At 41.9% G+C, this 20,682-nt stretch overlaps 1 protein-coding gene across 1 annotated transcript in view; it reads left to right on the forward strand.

Annotated features, from left to right (window-relative positions):
• Positions 1-20,682, forward strand: part of LOC124033810 (lysyl oxidase homolog 1-like) — a 35,399-nt gene that overhangs the window by 11,943 nt on the left and 2,774 nt on the right. The window contains exons 2-6 of the mRNA XM_046346154.1: positions 1,956-2,064; positions 3,151-3,288; positions 15,310-15,466; positions 15,763-15,858; positions 20,329-20,444. Coding sequence (XP_046202110.1) covers positions 1,956-2,064; positions 3,151-3,288; positions 15,310-15,466; positions 15,763-15,858; positions 20,329-20,444 — 616 coding nt within the window. The remainder of the gene's footprint in view (positions 1-1,955; positions 2,065-3,150; positions 3,289-15,309; positions 15,467-15,762; positions 15,859-20,328; positions 20,445-20,682) is intronic.

Below are 20,682 nucleotides of genomic sequence, written 5' to 3' on the forward strand. Positions count from 1 at the left end.
GATGGTGTAGACTATTCTTATATGGATTTATTGACTTTTTAAAATGTAATAATAATAATAATATAATAATATATGCCATTTAGCAGACGCTTTTATCCAAAGCGACTTACAGTCATGTGTGCATACATTCTACGTATGGGTGGTCCCGGGATGTTTTAAAGGTCTGCGTCAGTGGCTTGTATGCTATGCGTGGAAGCCAGGAGATGCTAATATGTTCATGTTAATTAACTCTAAATGGGAAGGAAGATGGAAAACTATATTCACTTTGTAATATTACTATCATGATGTGACTATGAGACGTGGCTGTATCTAGGGGGATTTGTATTTTGCTGAGCCTGCTAGCTAGCTACATTTCGGCTAGCTAGCAAATCGTGTGAAGTCACCAATATTATTTTAAATAACAATTGAGGTAGCTAGTATGTAATCTAACTCAACACTTAACGACTACAAACTAATTTAAATTACAATAGATAAAGGTTAACTTTCTTGTTTTTCACTGTCCAGCGGCAGCACAAGTGGGCATTTGAACTCATCACATGATCAGCGTCTCATCAGCAACACTAAAAAAGTACTTCCATGTCACGGAATTTCTGATTTTTTAAAAATAAATGTGCCCAACGTAATAGTAGAAAAGTGTCAATAACCATTAATGATATATGAACAATAATTGTCCAAACATTAACAATGACTCACATTTAAGTGACATTTGCATTACATTTGGGTTTTAAAATATGTTCCAAGGTCAAATAAATGCCCCCAATGCGAATCACTGTTTAATGGAATACGTACAGTATGGGCTTAGTATTGTTGGGATTACTCAGTAGGGTCTCTAGAATGTATAGATGGTGTAATTTCATGGGGCTCTGAATGATACGGTGTTGCTGGCCTTTTACTCAACCAATTCCATTGGCGCCCGAATCACATTACATGTGCGCTTACTTCACTCCAGAAAACACACAAACCAAACAACAGTGCAGGGCATGCTCATTGAAATAAAGGTGAACAACACCCAAAAGTCTTAGTTTCTTAGATTTTTTCCAGACCTCAAAAGTCATCCCCTAATGTGGTTTAAGCACTGTTGTGAACACAACACAGAAGATCCAATTTGGTTGTTTTTCGACTACAAAAGTGTGAAAAAAGGCCGTTCCAACGTGTTCTGCTGTGCATGACTGCAAATTAGCGTGTGTTTCATTCTGCAGCACAGCATTTTGGAGGAAGTTGAGTTCAGGTCCAATATTGACTTTCCAAGACGGAAAGAGGTTGGGCCATCCTAGAAATGTTTTAGTTAATTAATATAGAACATTTAGCAGACGCTTTAATCCAAAGCGATGTACAGTCTTGCGTGAATAAATGTTTACGTATGGGTGGTCCTGGGAATCAAACCCAATAGCCTGCCATTGCGATGCTCTACTAAGGTGCATGAAAGGGTTATAAATGCTTTGCGAAGCCTCAATTTAATATGATTTATAAGGCCTTTATTAAGCCGTGCTTATACCACCCTTTATAAAGCGCAGGTTTATGTCATATTTGACATAGTGGGTTGTGTCACATTTGACATTGGTGGTTATGTCACACAGTTATGCCACATTTGTGAACCATTGATAAAGCATGACATAAGGTTATAGATGATTTGTTACAAATATTTGCAGTGTTTATGAAGGATTTATAAGCTGCATGTCATTTAAGGCAGGACCTTCTACTGCATCTGTATCAAAGTCCTTACAATAACACGATGCAGGGGAATTAAATATAGCTGATGAACAAGGTGTAAAGCTATGCTGTTTTATTTGAGGAATGACCTCACTGGTCGGTGCACCACATCAACACTCTATATTCTGTCAAGGGATGATGCAGACCTGTTAAAGTTGACATTGGCATCAAGGTGCTGGTACTAACATGATTGAATCAATTGCTGTTGAAGGATACTATGTGTTGAGCCAAGTGTCTTGTTCTAGGTTTGCCAGACCTGGTTCCTGATCCCAACTATGTGCAGGCCTCCACGTATATCCAGAGGGCTCACATGTACTCTCTCCGCTGTGCTGCCGAGGAGAAATGCTTGGCAAGGTAAGAGACCATTTTAAACCTTTTAAGTGTTTTAATAAGTGTCTGTGTTTGCTTTGGAAGAGGAGAACACACATCATGTTGTTCGTCGTCACTCTGCACACTTTAATGGCATGAAAGATTATCACCGGTTTTTGCAAGCCAGTATGCACGTGCTGATGAACAATCAGTCTCCTCCACTTAGAACAGATTGAAAGATTCCATGTGCCTATCTGTGAATATTCTCATTTAATGTCTCAGCACCGGACAGAACCCAGTTCACAGTGCAACATCAATAACCTCAAATCTGGTGCCTGTCACTAAGGCTGCATTTACACTATTTGGATATGTTGCCTCTAATTGGCCTTTCGATAATTGGGCAAAAGATCAGATTTGAGCTGCCTGTGTAAACACAGCCTAAAGCGTGTCTATCTAACCTGGCATGTCAGTAAATGGTTCTCTGGGTGGTTTGGTCTGCAGTCGCATCACACATAATGGTCTTCTGACTTTGGCCCCAGGGTTAGATGGGTACGGTACAATTGCCCAGGCTGCAGAGCATTTAAATGATGGCGATGAACTTTGTTGTCCCACTGGCTCGTCTGTTTGCACTCCTTCCCATCTCAAGCACAGCCATTCCTCAAAGCCCTCTCATATCCTGTCTGTGTTATCAGCAGTCATGGACAGATGGCCTTGTATAATGTGTTATACACACCAATGTCAACAACAGCCATAAGATGAATTGCAAAGATTTTTACTGATACTTTGGAATGCAGGTTATTATTAAAACAATTCTAAAATGTGTTCATACTGGACATCTCTACACAGTGTATACCTGTCCACTACAAAGGTTTCCTTGCTACAAGACTGAAAAGGTGTGCAGTAGGCTATGGAGATTAATCACAGTAATCTGTAACGTGAATGATTTATTTATCATATTCCTTCCCTGTAGCTTTTCCAGGCCCGCTCAATTCTGTCTGGTTGCAGGAACACATTGTGAGCCTGAGGTATCAGAAACTCACCGGGACAACCCTTGGGAGACTAGTTCTCTGTAGCCTTCTGTACTTTCCTTCACTCTTTGCTATTCCAAACTTTGTGTTTGTCTCCCCACAGCACTGCTTACAGCGCTGAGACTACAGACTATGACGTCAGAGTCCTGCTTCGCTTCCCACAGAGGGTTAAGAACCAGGGGACGGCTGACTTCATGCCCAACCGACCCCGACACACCTGGGAGTGGCACAGCTGCCATCAGTGAGTAACCAAACCCATTTATGCTATTGGTTTATGATACTCAAATCAAATCAAATTGTATTTCTCACATGTGCCGAAAACAACAGGTGTAGACCTTACAGGGAAATGCTTACTTACAAGCCCTTACCCGACAATGCAGTTTTAAGAAAAAATCTAAAATAAAATAAAAGTAATAAATAATTAATTATAGAGCAGCAGTAAAATAACAATAGCGAGGCTATATAAAGGGGGTACCGGTACAGAGTCAGTGTGCGAGGGCACCGGTTAGTCGAGGTAATTGAGGTAATATATGTTACACATTTGACTAGATGTTCAGGAGTTTTATGGCTTGGGGGTAGAAGCTGTTTAGAAGCATCTTGGACCTAGACTTGGCACTCTGGTACCACTTGTCGTGCGGTAGCAGAGAGAACAGTCTATAACTAGGGTGTCTGGAGTCTTTGACAATTTTTAGGGCCTTCCTCTGACACCGTCTGGTATAGAGGTCCTGGATGGCAGGAAGCTTGTCCCCAGTGATGTACTGGGCCGTACGCACTACACTCTGTAGTGCCTTGTGGTCGGAGGCTGAGAAGTTGCCATACGAGGCAGTATTGCAACCCGTCAGGATGCTCTCGATGGTGCATCTATTGAACCTTTTGAGGATCTGAGTGAGGACCCATGCCAAATCTGTTCAGTCTCCTAAGGGGGAATATATTTTGTCATGCCCTCTTCATGACTGTCTTGGTGTGCTTGGAACATGATAGTTTGTTGGTGATGTGGACACCAAGGAACTTAAAGCTCTCAACCTGCTCCACTGCAGCCCCATCAATGAGAATGGGGTGTGCTTGGACATCCTTTTCCTGTAGTCCACAATCATCTCCTTTGTCTTGATCACGTTGAGGGAGAGGTTGATATCCTTGCACCACACAGTCCTTAGTTTAGTGAAGAACTTTGAGGGCACTATGGTGTTGAACGCTGAGCTGTAGTCAATGAATAGCATTCTCACATAGGTGTTCCTTTTGTCCAGGTGTGAAAGGGCAGTGTGGATCAGTTAGGGCGATATGCAAATTGGAGTGGGTCTAGGGTTTCTGGGATAATGGTGTTAATGTGAGCCATGACCAGCACTTCATGGCGACAGACATGTGTACTTCGCGTCGGTAGTGTTCTTGGGCACAGGGACTATGGTGGTCCACTTGATACATGTTGGTATTACAGACTCAGACAGGGAGAAGTTGAAAATGTCAGTGAAGACACTTGCCAGTTGGTCTGCGCATGCTCAGAGTACACGTCCTGGTAATTCGTCTGGCCCTGTAGCCTTGTGAATGTTAACCTGTTTAAAGGTCTTACTCATATCGGCTGCGGAGAGCGTAATCACACAGTCGTCTGGAACAGCTGATTCTCTCATGCATGTTTCAGTTACTTGCCTCGGAGCGAGCATAGAAGTTATTTAGTTGTGCTTCCCTTTGTAGTCTGTAATAGTTTGCAGGCCCTGCCACATCTGATGAGCATCGGAGCCGGTGTAGTACGATTCAATCTTAGTCCTGTATTGACGCTTTGCCTGTTTGATGGTTCGCCGGAGGGCATTGTGGGATTTCTTATAAGCTTCCGGGTTAGAGTCCTGCTCCTTGAAAGCGGCAGCTCTACCATTTAGCTCAGTGCGATTGTTTCCTGTAATCCATGGCTTCTGGTTGGGGTACGTACGTACAGTCACTGTGGGGACGACGTCCTCGATGCACTTATTGATAAAGCCAGTGACTGATGTGGTGTACTCCTCAATGCATTCAGAAGAATCCCGAAACATACAGTGCCTTGCGAAAGTATTCAGCCCCCTTGAACTTTGCGAACTTTTGCCACATTTCAGGCTTCAAACATAAAGATATAAAACTGTATTTTTTTGTGAAGAATCAACAACAAGTGGGACACAATCATGAAGTGGAACAACATTTATTGGATATTTCAAACTTTTTTAACAAATCAAAAACTGAAAAATTGGGCGTGCAAAATTATTCAGCCCCTTTACTTTCAGTGCAGCAAACTCTCTCCAGAAGTTCACTGAGGATCTCTGAATGATCGAATGTTGACCTAAATGACGAATGATGATAAATACAATCCACCTGTGTGTAATCAGATCTCTGTATAAATGCACCTGCACTGTGATAGTCTCAGAGGTTCGTTAAAAGCGCAGAGAGCATCATGAAGAACAAGGAACACACCAGGCAGGTCCAAGATACTGTTGTGAAGAAGTTTAATGCCGGATTTGGATACAAAAATATTTCCCAAGCTTTAAACATCCCAAGGAGCACTGTGGAAGCGATAATATTGAAATGGAAGGAGTATCAGACCGCTGCAAATCTACCAAGACCTGGCCGTCCCTCTAAACTTTCAGCTCATACAAGGAGAAGACTGATCAGAGATGTAGCCAAGAGGCCCATGATCACACTGGATGAACTGCAGAGATCTACAGCTGAGGTGGGAGACTCTGTCCATAGGACAACAATTAGTCGTATATTGCATAAATCTGGCCTTTATGGAAGAGTGGCAAGAAGAAAGCCATTTCTTAAAGATATCCATAAAAAGTGTCGTTTAAAGTTTGCCACAAGCCACCTGGGAGACACACCAAACATGTGGAAAAAGGTGCTCTGGTCAGATGAAACCAAAATTGAACTTTTTGGCAACAATGCAAAACGTTATGTTTGGCGCCAAAGCAACACAGCTCATCACCCTGAACACACCATCCCCACTGTCAAACATGGTGGTGGCAGCATCATGGTTTGGGCCTGCTTTTCTTCAGCAGGGACAGGGAAGATGGTTAAAATTGATGGGAAGATGGATGGAGCCAAATACAGGACCATTTTGGTAGAAAACCTGATGGAGTCTGCAAAAGACCTGAGACTGGGATGGAGATTTGTCTTCCAACAAGACAATGATCCAAAACATAAAGCAAAATCTACAATGGAATGGTTCAAAAATAAACATACCCAGGTGTTAGAATGGCTAAGTCAAAGTCCAGACCTGAATCCAATCGAGAATCTGTGGAAAGAACTGAAAACTGCTGTTCACAAATGCTCTCCATCCAACCTCACTGAGCTCGAGCTGTTTTGCAAGGAGGAATGGGGAAAAAATTCAGTCTCTTGATGTGCAAAACTGATAGAGACATACCCCAAGCGACTTACAGCTGTAATCGCAGCAAAAGGTGGCGCTACAAAGTATTAACTTAAGGGGGCTGAATAATTTTGCACGCCCAATTTTTCAGTTTTTGATTTGTTAAAAAAGTTTGAAATATCCAATAAATGTCATTCCACTTCATGATTGTGTCCCACTTGGTGTTGATTCTTCACAAAAAAATACATTTTTATATCTTTATGTTTGAAGCCTGAAAGGTCGCAAAGTTCAAGGGGTCCGAATACTTTCGCAAGGCACTGTATTCCAGTCTGTGCTAGCAAAACAGTCCTGTAGTTTAGCATCTGTTTCATCTGACCACTTTTTTATAGACCGAGTCACTGGTGCTTACTGCTTTAATTTTTGGTTGTAAGCAGGAATCAAGAGGATAGAATTAGGGCCAGATTTGCCAAATGGAGGACGAGGGAGAGCTTTGTACGTGTCTCTTTGTGTGGAATAAAGCTGGTCTAGAATGTTTTTCCCTCTAGTTGCACATTTAACATGCTGATAGAAATGAGGTCAAACTTCAGCTTCCCTGAATTAAAGTCCCCGGCCACTAGGAGCGTAGCCTCTGGATGAGCATTTTCCTATTTTCTCATGGCAGTATGCAGCTCATTGAGTGCGGTTTTAGTGCCAGCATCGGTCTGTGGTGTTGTGTAGACAGCTATGAAAAATACAGATGAAAACTCTCTAGGTAGAAGCCACTACAGCTTATCATGAGATACTCTACCTCAGGCGAGTAAAACCTTGAGACTTCCTTAGATATCGTGCACCAGCTGTTGTTTACAACTATTCATAGAGTGCCACCCCTTGTCTTACCAGTGGCTGCTTTTCTATCCTGCCGGTACAGTGTATAACCCGCCAGCTATTCATGTCGGTTATTCATGTTATTTATGTTGGTGAATCATAAGATATTAGTTTTTAAGTGTCCCGTTGGTAGGATATACTGTACATGCTTTTAGTTTGTCCATTTTATTATCCAGAAATTGTACGTTGGCCAATGGTACCGATGGCAAAGGCAGATTAGCCACTCGTTGCCGGATCCTCACAAGACACCCCTATCTCCTTCCTCGATACCTCAGTCTCTTTCTAATGCAAATGACGGGGATGAAGGCCTGTTCGGGTGTCTGGAGTAAATCCCTCTCTTTCGACTCATTAAAGAAAAATGATTTGTTCAATTCGAGGTGAGTAATCTCTGTTCTGATGTCCAGAAGCTCTTTTCGGTCATAAGAGACAGTAGCAGCAACATTATGTATAAAATAAGTTGCAAACAATGCGAAAAAACAAACAAAATAGCACAATTGGTTAAGAGCCCATAAAACAGCAGCCATCGTCTCCATTGCCATTGTACACAACCTTGCTATTATACTAAAAACTGTAAGACCCTTCCTCTACAGGGTTAATCAGATTTGCTGTTTCACGTGACATTAAAAGTTGTCTGTTTAGCTCATTCGTTTTCTATTCGTTTGGTTAGCTGAGTTCGGTGCGTTCACGTTTGATCTTTTTGGTGAAATCATGGCTTTACTTAATACAGTATGTCATGACATCACTGATATGTTTGGACACCCTCTGCCCTGCCCTTCCTCTATGACCTTGCGTTCCACAATGATTTTGTTGGTCACAGTATGTCTGGGTTCAAAGGGTTTGTGCAACAAGTCTCAGGCTGTACTTACTGTCCTCAGCTCTATGGAATGTTGACTGCCCGTTAGCAGATTGGCAATGTTGCCTGCTGACATCACTGTTCGTTTATACATTGGTTTCCAGGGCGGGAGTTAGCCAATGCAACAGCTTGATTTGATTGGCCAATGGAAATGGGAATATAATCCATAAATGTTCCTGTCAATCTGTGCCCTGGCATCATAGACCTGGTATTATATGATGACATGATTGTATGTTAGTGGAACAGCACAGAACTCCTCGACTCCCAAGTGGCACAGCGGTCTAAGGCACTGCATCTCAGTGCAAGAGGCGTCACTCCAGTACCTGGTTCAAATCCAGGCTGCATCACATCTGGCCAGGATTGCGAGTCCCATAGGGTGGTGCACAATTGGCTGGGTTAGGCCATCACTGTAAATAAGAATTTGTTCTTATTAACTTAACTAAATAAAAATAACACAGTAACAAGTGTGCTTGTTTTGAGAAAACGAACACTCTTTACCAAATCAACTTTACTGTCCTACATTTTGCCCCCCAATGTAATATTGTAATACAATGTGTAGTCAGAGTGTGCCCCCTTAATCCATCCATATGTTAATTTGTGTATTGAGCAAATGTTGTACGGTACAGAAAGTTTAGGATAAAACCTTGGAATCAGTGTTTTATGGCGACAAACATAGTATGAACTCGGTTTAATTTAAATAGATTCAGATTTCTCCATTGAGAATTATGTACATCTCAATAATCCATTTACACAATGATCCATTTACACAATGTCAATAATGATCAAACAGTACAACAGATGTTCACAGTTAAATTCCGGATGTCGTACAGTGCCTTCAGAAAGTAATCAGACCCCTTGACTTTTTTCATATTTTGTTACATTACAGCATTATCCTAAAATTGATTTTAGGATCATCTATCTGCACACAATCTACACACAATACCCCATAATGACAAAGCAAAAACAGTTTTTTAGAAATGTTTATTTATTACAATTTCTCATTTATTATTTTTCTTCTAATTTATTAAAAATAAAAAACATAAGTATTCAGACCCTTTACTCAGTGCTTTGTTGAAGCACCTTTGGCAGCAATTACAGCCTTGAGTCTTCTTGGGTATACCACTACAAGCATGGCACACCTGTATTTGGGGAGTTTCTCCCATTGTTCTCTGCAAATCCTTTCAAGCTCTGTCAGGTTGGATGGGGAGTGTTGCTGCACAGCTATTTTCAGGTCTCCCTAGAGATGTTCGATCGGGTTCAAGGCCGGGCTCTGGCTGGGCATTCAGAGACTTGTCCCGAAGCCACTCCTGTGTGGTTTTGGCTGTGTGCTTAGGGTTGTTGTCCTGTTGGAAGGTGAACCTTCACCCCAGTCTGAGGTTTTGAGCACTTTGGAGCAGGTTTTCATCAAGGATCTCGCTGCACTTTGCTCCATTCATCTTTGCCTCGATCCTGACTAGTCTCCCAGTCCCTGCCACTGAAAAACACACGCACAGCATGATGTTGCCACCACGATGCCTCACCGTAAGGATGGTGCCAGGTTTACTCCAGACGTGATGCTTGGCATTCAGGCCAAAAAGTTGAATCTTGGTTACATTTGCAAAATATCTCTAAAAACATGTTTTCACTTTGTCATTATGGGCTATTGTGTGTAGATGTAGTTTTTGTTTTACATTTTAGAATAAGAAAAAACTTAAGTGGTCTAAATACTTTCTGAAGGCACTGTACATGCAGATATCTTTGGTCCTCTTTTGTTCTCTTTATCTCTATGCAGCACAAGCATACAGTGATCCCTTACCTTTAAGGTCAAAGGTCGTGGCTACTGTTTGCCCAGGTGTTATGTGATACATTTCTGTGATTCCTGTAATCTGGTTGCACTATATGGAATGCAAACACCATCCACTAAATATTTCCCCCCTTCTCCTGCCTGGCCTCCTGGAAGTCTTTGTATTGCATTTTAACACAACTGGGAAATGACTCATGGGTATAAAGTGCAAAGTGGGATTGGAATGTTTGCTTGTTAGGATTACAAGCCAGTCTTATTCCAGCCTTCTCCATGTGTCCTTCCAAAAGTTAATTCTCTTTAGTTGACATAGTCACAGGGGGAGGTCCAGGATTCCAAGGCGGGGGAAAGGGCCCTCCAGTCCAGACAGCTCTAGGCACAGTGTCTCCCTGTCTGTCCCACTCTCATGGAGAGATAACAATCTCAAGGCTACCATCTATAAATAAACGTCTGTCGTGGGAAGAAATTATGGCCATATTTGAAACCCCCATTGCACTGAACACCTGCCTCAAAACCCCTGCCCATAGACACACACACACACACGCACAAACACACTCATACACACCACATACAGAGGATGTTTTGCAGAGAGCTGCCCTCTCAGGATACTCAGTGTGCAGCCCTTTCAATTCCTCTGGGTTTACAGATTCCCTGTGTAGTCGGTGAGATTCACCTTAGAGAATCACATCGTGTAGATTTTAGCCTGGGGAAACACACTGTTCCTCACCTGAGAGGAGCTGTTTACCATCTTCAACTGCTATGGAAAGAATGACTTCTTCCATTTGTCACCTCCTCCATTGGTGGAAAGTACACGTCTGCCATTCTCTCCATTCAATCTTTAATGACTACGCCAGTAAAAAGTTGTAGCTATGTTAAAACAGGGAGCATGAGGTAAGGAGACTAGGTTATTATTTATACAGTCTGAGTCCTACTGACTGAACCAGCTCCAGCATTACCACACCTGCACGACATTCACCAAAACAAACACTGACAAAATTCTTAGTGTCTGGAATCTGGAATGTGACTTTCGGTAAAAATTGCAAGAAAAGGTGATTCATTTCAATAATTAGGATTAGGATACATTTAAGTACATGTGAGATGAATAGGTTGACAAAGCACCCCAGCTTTTCAGCCATTTGGCATTGTGTTCACAGTTCAGATGACGTCTTTCATAGGAAATCTAACTTGGCTGAAATACGAGGCCATTACTGTATCTGGGAATCGAGATGCAATATGTTTTACATTTACCATGCTGCCATTTATTCCAAACAGCAGGAGACTGAATAAGACAGAGGATGTCTTCTTATTCACAGTGCAACACTGTTTCTAATGCATATTTAAAGGAATCCCCCATGTATGTCACTTGTATTCTCAACCTTACAGTGTAGCGGTATCTGTCGGATTTGTCTGAGTAACACAGTGTTAACAGTTAGTATGGAAAGGATATTCACAACATGCTGGTCTGCAGAGGGCAACTGTAAACAGCCAGCCCTCTCAGGTCACTGTCTGACACTTGGCATTGGTCCACATCCCAGCTACAAGATGGTAAAAGGCTATTAGAGTAAATGATTTCAGATGGACCAGCACCAGCAGTGCACTGAGCCACGGAGCGGTGCAACTCATTTCACATTCTGAGGATATGATTTGTTCTCATGGGTAACCAAGCTAGCAGTGGCAAAACGCAGCATTCCAACACAGTCAAAGCTGTGTAAACACATTCACACACACACACAAACAGATGCTCAATCCTTCACTTATCGTGCGGTAGTGATTAAAACTTTCCAAATTGATAGAAAGTAATTAACGAGACCTCATACATCAATCGATTGTTAATGTCTTGCTTCATCAGTGCATGGTTGTAGGTATTAATTACATTCTAGTCTCCTTTGGTACTTTGTGATATGCTTCGTCAAGCTGCACCGAGTTGAAGTGTTGACAGGTGAGGGCAATGGGCTGTTCAAATAAACAAGCACATCTAATTTAAAGACTTTGGATGGTGGCCTGCAGTAAACAGTTTGCTCTGTGTTGGTTTACTGATTATCATGTAATTATACTTTATGCAAATTGAGCATGCCTCTAGTATTGGCTGTTGTACCCGTCATTAACTGAATTTATAAATGTTAAAATTAGACTCTCCGTTGTTCCCCTGCTGACCACCCTGTGCCATGACTCCTCTCTCTCCTGCACTACACACAGACGCTTTTTACCTGTCACAAATTAATTTGAACCTCTTTGGGCGAGGCAGCGGTATTTTGACGTCTGGATGAAAGGTGTGCCCAAAGTAAACTGCCTGCTACTCAGGCCCAGAAGCTAGGTTATGCATAGTATAAATGTATAAATGTATATATATATATATATATATATATAGATATATATAGATATATATAGATATAGATATATGTAGATTTGGATAGAAAACACTCTAAAGTTTGTAAAACTGTTAAAATAATGTCTGTGAGTATAACAGAACTGAAATGGCAGGCGAAACCCGAGGGAGGACAAACCATCCACCAACAAAAAAATAATTCAGCATAACACTGATTTCAATGGCTGGCACTTTCATTAACGGGCGAAATCCTCCCTGATTGCAGTTCCTAGGGTTTCCACTAGATGTCAACAGTCTTGAGAAAGTGTTTCAGGCAGTTTTTCTTTTAAAGACCCACTTTGGCTGTAGTGTTTCCAAGCGCGTGGAGGAAAACACATTCTTTGTTATTTATCTCTGGTAATGAACATACTATTCTCCGTCTTAAATTTGATTGTTTATTTGCGTATTAGGGTACAAAAGGTTTGATTATAAACGTTGATTGACTTGTTTGGATAACTTTATTGGTAACGTTTGGGATTAATTTTGTATGCATTTTGATGGAGGGAAACTGGGTGGATTATTGACTGAAGCGCACCAGCTAAACTGAGTTTTTATGGATTTAAAGAAGGACTTTATCAAACAAAAGGACCATTTGTAATGTAACTGAGACCTTTTGGAGTGCCAACCAATCAAATCAAGTCAAATGTTATTTGTCACATACACATGGTTAGCAGATGTTAATGCGAGAGTAGCGAAATGCTTGTGCTTCTAGTTCCGACAATGCAGTAATAAACCAACGAGTAATCTAACCTAACACTTTCACAACAACGACCTTAAACACACAAGTGTAAAGGGATGAAGGATATGTACATAAAGATATATGAATGAGTCATGGTACAGAACGGCGTAGGCAAGATGCAGTAGATGGTATCGAGTACAGTATATACATATGAGATGAGTAATGTAGGGTATGTAAACATTATATAAAGTAGCATTGTTTAAGGTGGCTAGTGATACATTTTTACATCCATTTTTCCATTATTAAAGTGGCTGGAGTTGAGTCATAATGTTGGCAGCAGCCACTCAATGTTAGTGGTGGCTGTTTAACAGTCGGATGACCTTGAGATAGAAGTTGTTTTTCAGTCTCCCGGTCCCTGCTTTGATGCACCTGTACTGACCTCGCCTTCTGGATGATAGCGGGGTGAACAGGCAGTGGCTCGGGTGGTTGCTGTCCTTGATGATCTTTATGGCCTTCCTGTGACATCAGGTGGTGTAGGTGTCCTGGAGGGCAGGTAGTTTGCCCCCGGTGATGCGTTGTGCAGACCTCACTACCCTCTGGAGAGAGCCTTACGGTTGTGGGCGGATCAGTTGCCATACCAGGCGGTGATACAGCCCGACAGGATGCTCTCGATCTCGATTGTGCATCTGTAAATGTTTGTAAGTGCTTTTGGTGACAAGCCAAATTTCTTCAGCCTCCTCCTCTTTACCACACTGTCTGTGTGGGTGGACCAATTCAGTTTGTCCGTGATGTGTACGCCGAGGAACTTCAAACTTACTACCCTCTCCACTACTGTCCCGTCGATGTGGATAGGAGGGTGCTCCCTCTGCTGTTTCCCGAAGTCCACGATCATCTTCTTTGTTTTGTTGACGTTGAGTGTGAGGTTATTTTCCTAACACCACACTCCGAGGGCCCTCACCTCCTCCCTGTAGGCCATCTTGTCATTGTTGGTAATCAAGCCTACCACTGTAGTGTCGTCTGCAAACTTGATGACTGAGTTGGAGGCGTGCATGGCCACGCAGTCTTGGGTAAACAGGGAGTACAGGAGAGGGCTCAGAACGCACCCTTGTGGGGCACAAGTGTTGAGGATCAGCAGGGTGGAGATGTTGTTACCTACCCTCACCACCTGGGGGCGGCCCATCAGGAAGTCCAGTACCCAGTTGCACAGGGCGGGGTCGAGACCCAGGGTCTTGAGCTTGATGACGAGTTTGGAGGGTACTATGGTGTTAAACGCTGAGCTGTAGTCGATGAACAGCATTCTCACAGGTATTCCTCTTGTCCAGATGGGTTAGGGCTGTGTGCAGCGTGGTTGAGATTGCATCGTCTGTGGACCTATTGGGACGGTAAGCAAATTGGAGTGGGTCTAGGGTGTCAGGTAGGGTGGAGGTGATATGGTCCTTGACTAGTCTCTCAAAGCACTTGATGATGACGGAAGTGAGTGCTACGGGGCAGTAGTCGTTAAGCTCAGTTACCTTAGCTTTCTTGGGAACAGGAACAATGGTGGCCCTCTTGAAGCATGTGGGAACAGCAGACTGGGATAAGGCTGGATTGAATATGTCCATAAACACACCAGCCAGCTGGTCTGCGCATGCTCTGAGGACACGGCTGGGTATGACATATGGGCCTGCAGCCTTGCAAGGGTCAACATGTTTAAATGTTTTACTCACGTCGACTGCAGTGAAGGGGAGTCCGCAGGTTTTGGTAGCGGGCTACACTGCTACACTGTTTGTATTCCGTCATGTTTCCGGTCACCTTGCCCTGGTTAAAAGCGCTTTCAGTTTCGCGCGAATGCTGCAATCAATCCACAGTTTCTGGTTTGGGAATGTTTTAATAGTTGCTGTGGGTACAATAGCGCCGATGCACTTGCTAATAAACTCCCTCGCCGAATCAGCGTATTCGTCAATGTTGTTGTTTGAAGCAATGCGGAACATATCCCAATCCACCCGATTGAAGCAATCTTGAAGATCTTCAAAGGTAAGGCATATATTATATCGCTATTTCTGACTTTCTTGTCGCAACTGCCTGGTTGGAAAATTATTTGTCATGCATTTGTATGCGAGGTGCTGTCCTCAGATAATCGCATGATTTGCTTTCACCGTAAAGCCTTTTTGAAATCTCACACCTTGGCTGGATTAAGAAGAAGTTAAACGTTATTTTGATGTATTGCACTTGTGATTTTATGAAAGTTAAATATTTATAATACTGTGTTTTGAATTTGGCACTCTGCAATTTCACCGGATGTTGGCCAGGTGGGACGCTAGAGGTCCCACGTACCCTAGAGAGGATTAATAAGGTAAAAGTGGACGTTTACTCCCCTCTTTTTGCACTACCGGCCACCTATTTGCCCTTCTGTCTACCCACAGACACTACCACAGCATGGATGAGTTCAGCCACTATGACCTGCTGGAGGTCACCACAGGAAGGAAGGTGGCTGAGGGACACAAGGCCAGCTTCTGTCTGGAGGACACGACCTGTGACTTTGGTCACCTGAAGCGTTATGCCTGCACATCTCACACTCAGGTAGATACACCAACACATATCTCACTAAGGTAGATTTGCCAATACATTTGCCATGGCATCATTAATTTGTCCGACGGCAAGTCGGTGTCATGGTCTTGCACTAGGTACTGCAACAATATATCATCATCTGAGATTTCAGCGAGCAACGACAACATGTCTCTTGTTTAACAGTTCTTCCACCCCACTCAGTCTTTCTATGAGTCAGAGATGGTGCAGAGGCACGTCTCTCTGGTACTGAGCTATAAGCATAGACTGTTGAAGTTCAACACGAATAACTCTCCTCTATGTTCCTCCAGGGTCTGAGTCCGGGCTGCTACGATACGTACAACGCTGATATTGATTGCCAGTGGATCGATATAACAGACATCCAACCTGGGAACTACATACTAAAGGTGAGACTAAGAGCAGAGGAAAGTTCTGATGGTAATCTTGGTAATCTTCCAGGAAGGCGACATTCCAAAGGCAACATTCCATTGGAAAAGGTTACTGGAAAAATGTATCGGAAGGTTTTACATTTGGAAAGTTGTCTAAAGCTATAAAACATTACGTTTCCTAGACTGTTTCCTAGACTGTGGCTCATACCGATCTACTAGTTTTGACTGCCATTCAGTCCCATTGCTCTCTGCCTGTCTGTGTTGACCTCAAGTGTTTCAATGTGGGACAAATCCTAACTTGGGTTGCATGTAGTGGACAGTAATATTTGACATGTCAATATACAGTATATACAATATTATAAATACCTCACATGCGACTCGTAAGAAGACTAAACAATTAGCCTATTAAAATGTTTCTCTGACTCCATAAAGATAATTAAGATATACAAGCAAGCATTAGGCAATGAGTTGACGTTGACTAGCGAAAATTGGTCTGAGAATTGTCTATATCAAAGGTAGGTAATTTAATTAACATTGTACAATGAATTGATTCACCTACAAGCCATAAAGCTTAAGATACAAAGCATTAACAAGCATTACAAGGCATTATTCTAAGTATATACAGTAGATTATGAGATGAATTTACAGGACAAAGCATGAAAACAAATGTGTTTACTAGTCCAGAGACCTGGAAGCCTAAGAAATTGGAATGGATCCTACAACCTTCCTCTAAATCAAATGTACTTTGTCGCATGCTCTGAATACAACAGGTGTAGACCTTACCATGAAATGCTTACTTACAAGCCCTCAACCAACAATGAAGCTCAAGAAATAGAGTTAAGAAAATATTTAAATAAACTAAAGTTTAAAAGAAAATTGAATAAAAAAATAACACAAGAAAATTATATAACAATAACGAGGCTATATACAGGGTGTACCGAGTCAATGTGTGGGGGTACAGGATAGTTGAGGTCATTTGTAACATGTCTACACATAGATAATAAACAGAGAGTAGCAGCAGTGTAAAAACAAAGGTGGGGGGGTCAATGTAAATAGTCCAGGTGGCTATTTGATTAATCGTTCAGCGGTCTTATGGCCTGGGGGTAGAAGCTGTTAAGGAGCCTTTTGGTCCTAGACTTGGCGCTCCGGTTCCTGCTTGCCGTGCTGTAGCAGAGAGAACATTCTATGACTTGGGTGACTGGAGTCTTTGACCATTTTTGGGGCATGGACTGGATACAGGATGAGAGACAGATCAAAGGCATTTCATTCCATTTATAACATCTGAAGGTGTAGCCGTTCAACCCAAAACCAACCACCATTGAGCAATCAAATGATACCAAGTTGGCAGTAACCTAAACACTCCCAGGCCCAATCTACACAGGGTGTCACAGCACTTAAACGCGTGATGGGAGGAGACCAATGTAAATAAGACAGACTTCCTGAGAGGAACATCAAATATTTTTGCATATAGTAATTTAGAGTTCACCATATACAGACACAAGTAACTACAGAGATCATACATACATATAGATAGCATCAGAATTATCCTCAGTGAACAGTAACCACAGAGATAATACATATATATGTAGATAGCATCAGAGTTATCCTCAGTGAACAGTAACCACAGAGATAATACATATATATAGATAGCATCAGAGTTATCCTCAGTGAACAGTAACCACAGAGATAATACATATATATAGATAGCATCAGAGTTATCCTCAGTGAACAGTAACCACAGAGATAATACATATATATAGATAGCATCAGAGTTATCCTCAGTGAACAGTAACCACAGAGATAATACATATATATAGATAGCATCAGAGTTATCCTCAGTGAACAGTAACCACAGAGATAATACATATATATAGATAGCATCAGAGTTATCCTCAGTGAACAGTAACCACAGAGATAATACATATATATAGATAGCATCAGAGTTATCCTCAGTGAACAGTAACCACAGAGATAATACATATATATAGATAGCATCAGAGTTATCCTCAGTGAACAGTAACCACAGAGATAATACATATATATAGATAGCATCAGAGTTATCCTCAGTGAACAGTAACCACAGAGATAATACATATATATAGATAGCATCAGAGTTATCCTCAGTGAACAGTAACCACAGAGATAATACATATATATAGATAGCATCAGAGTTATCCTCAGTGAACAGTAACCACAGAGATAATACATATATATAGATAGCATCAGAGTTATCCTCAGTGAACAGTAACCACAGAGATAATACATATATATAGATAGCATCAGAGTTATCCTCAGTGAACAGTAACCACAGAGATAATACATATATATAGATAGCATCAGAGTTATCCTCAGTGAACAGTAACCACAGAGATAATACATATATATAGATAGCATCAGAGTTATCCTCAGTGAACAGTAACCACAGAGATAATACATATATATAGATAGCATCAGAGTTATCCTCAGTGAACAGTAACCACAGAGATAATACATATATATAGATAGCATCAGAGTTATCCTCAGTGAACAAGTTTCAGATAGAAACCATATTTGGATACTATAGAGATAGCAGAGATACAACAAAGATAATCAGAGTTATCCTCAGTGAACAGTAACCACATAATACATATTTAGGATACTATATATAGCAGAGACAATGCCGGAGGACTAGTCAGCCGGCATTAAAATTCTTGGCCCCTCAGAAGGGGAAGGGCTGACTAATCCTTGGACATTGTTCTTTGTTCCTGGACCATTTGCCATGCAACTCCAGGTGTCAGAGAGCACATAAATGAGCCTAGAGCTCATCAATTCCCCATTGATATCAACAGATGATTTAAGCAGCACTTCAAATGTTTTATTTATACATACAGTATCTCAAATCAAGATTCTCCCACCAGTCTCAGCCCAGAATTCTAAATCAAATCAAATCCAATTTTATTTGTCACATACACATGGTTAATAGATGTTAATTTAATTTTTTTTATTTTACCTTTATTTAACCAGGCAAGTCAGTTAAGAACACATTCTTATTTTCAATGACAGCCTGCCTGTTCAGGGGCAGAACGACAGATTTGTACCTTGTCAGCTCGGGGGTTTGAACTCGCAACCTTCCGGTTACTAGTCCAACGCTCTAACCACTAGGCTACGCTGCCGCCCCAATGCAAGTGTAGCGAAATGCTTGTACTTCTAGTTCCGACAATGCAGTAATAACCGACGAGTAATCTAACCTATGAATTCCACAACTAATACCTTATACACAAGTGTAAAGGGATAAAGAATATGTACATAAAGATATATGAATGAGTGATGGTACAGAACGGCATAGGCAAGATGCAGTAAATGGTATTGAGTACAGTATATACATATGAAATGAGTAATGTAGGGTATGTAAACAAAGTGGCATAGTTTAAAGTGGCTCATGATACATGTATTACATAAAGATGCTGTAGATTATATACAGTACAGTATATACATACACATATGAGAGGAGTATTTTTTATTTTACCTTTATTTAACCAGGCAAGTCAGTTAAGAACACATTCTTATTTTCAATGACAGCCTGGGAACAGTGGGTTAACTGCCTGTTCAGGGGCAGAATGACAGATTTGTACCTTGTCAGCTCGGGGGTTTGAACTCACAACCTTCCGGTTACTAGTCCAACACTCTAACCACTAGGCTACGCTGCCGCCCCTGAGTAATGCAGGGTATGCTAAACATTATATTAAGTGGTATTGTTGTGGCTAGTGATACATTTTTTACATCAATTTCAATCAATTTCCATTATTAAAGTGGCTGGAGTCGAGTCATAATGTTGGCAGCAGCCACTCAATGTTAGTGGTGGCTGTTTAACAGTCTGATGGCCTTGAGATAGAAGCTGGTTTTCAGTCTCTCGGTCCCTGCTTTGATGCAGCTGTACTGACCTCGCCTTCTGGATGATAGCGGGGTCAACAGGCAGTGGCTCGGGTGGTTGTTGTCCTTGATGATCTTTATGGCCTTCCTGTGACATCGGGTGGTGTAGGTGTCCTGGAGGGCAGGTAGTTTGCCCCCGGTGATGCGTTGTGCAGACCTCACTACCCTCTGGAGAGCCTTACGGTTGTGGGCGGAGCAGTTGCCGTACCAGGCGGTGATACAGCCCGACAGGATGCTCTCGATTGTGCATCTGTAGAAGTTTGTGAGTGTTTTTGGTGACAAGCCAAATTTCTTCAGCTTCTTGAGGTTGAAGAGGCGCTGCTGCACCTTCTTCACAACGCTGTCTGTGTGGGTGGACCAATTCAGTTTGTCCGTGATGTGTATGCCGAGGAACTTAAAATGTACTACCCTCTCCACTACAATCCCGTCGATGTGGATAGCTGGGTGCTCCCTCTGCTGTTTCCTGAAGTCCACAATCATCTCCTTTGTTTTGCTGATGAAAGTACTGTGTAAGTTATTGTTTTATTCCTACCTGCCTAGCTGTAGTGGTATCCTCTTGTGTCCTCCTCTGCCTCTCAGCTCCAGGTCAACCCCAAGTACCTTATCTTGGAGTCCGACTTCACCAACAACGTGGTGAGGTGCAATATCCACTACACGGGACGCTTCGTCACAACGACCAACTGCAAGATATCTCAGTGAGTACGGCAACGTCTCTTTTATGACACTAGTCAAAAGACAAGCGCTCATTATTATGCCAAACTACCTGTTAGAACTGTTTTTTAGTTCATTACCTAATGATTCTGTCAATCATGTTCATCAATGTCACCAAGATGAATGATTACTGACAGTTTTATACTGCCTCTCATAAGGAGCAGTAAGGCTATTGGGACTTTCAATGGGTTGATTAGGAAGTGTATTTTTACACTCCGAATT

The sequence above is a fragment of the Oncorhynchus gorbuscha genome, linkage group LG04, assembly GCF_021184085.1.
Source record: "Oncorhynchus gorbuscha isolate QuinsamMale2020 ecotype Even-year linkage group LG04, OgorEven_v1.0, whole genome shotgun sequence".
Taxonomy (NCBI): domain Eukaryota; kingdom Metazoa; phylum Chordata; class Actinopteri; order Salmoniformes; family Salmonidae; genus Oncorhynchus; species Oncorhynchus gorbuscha.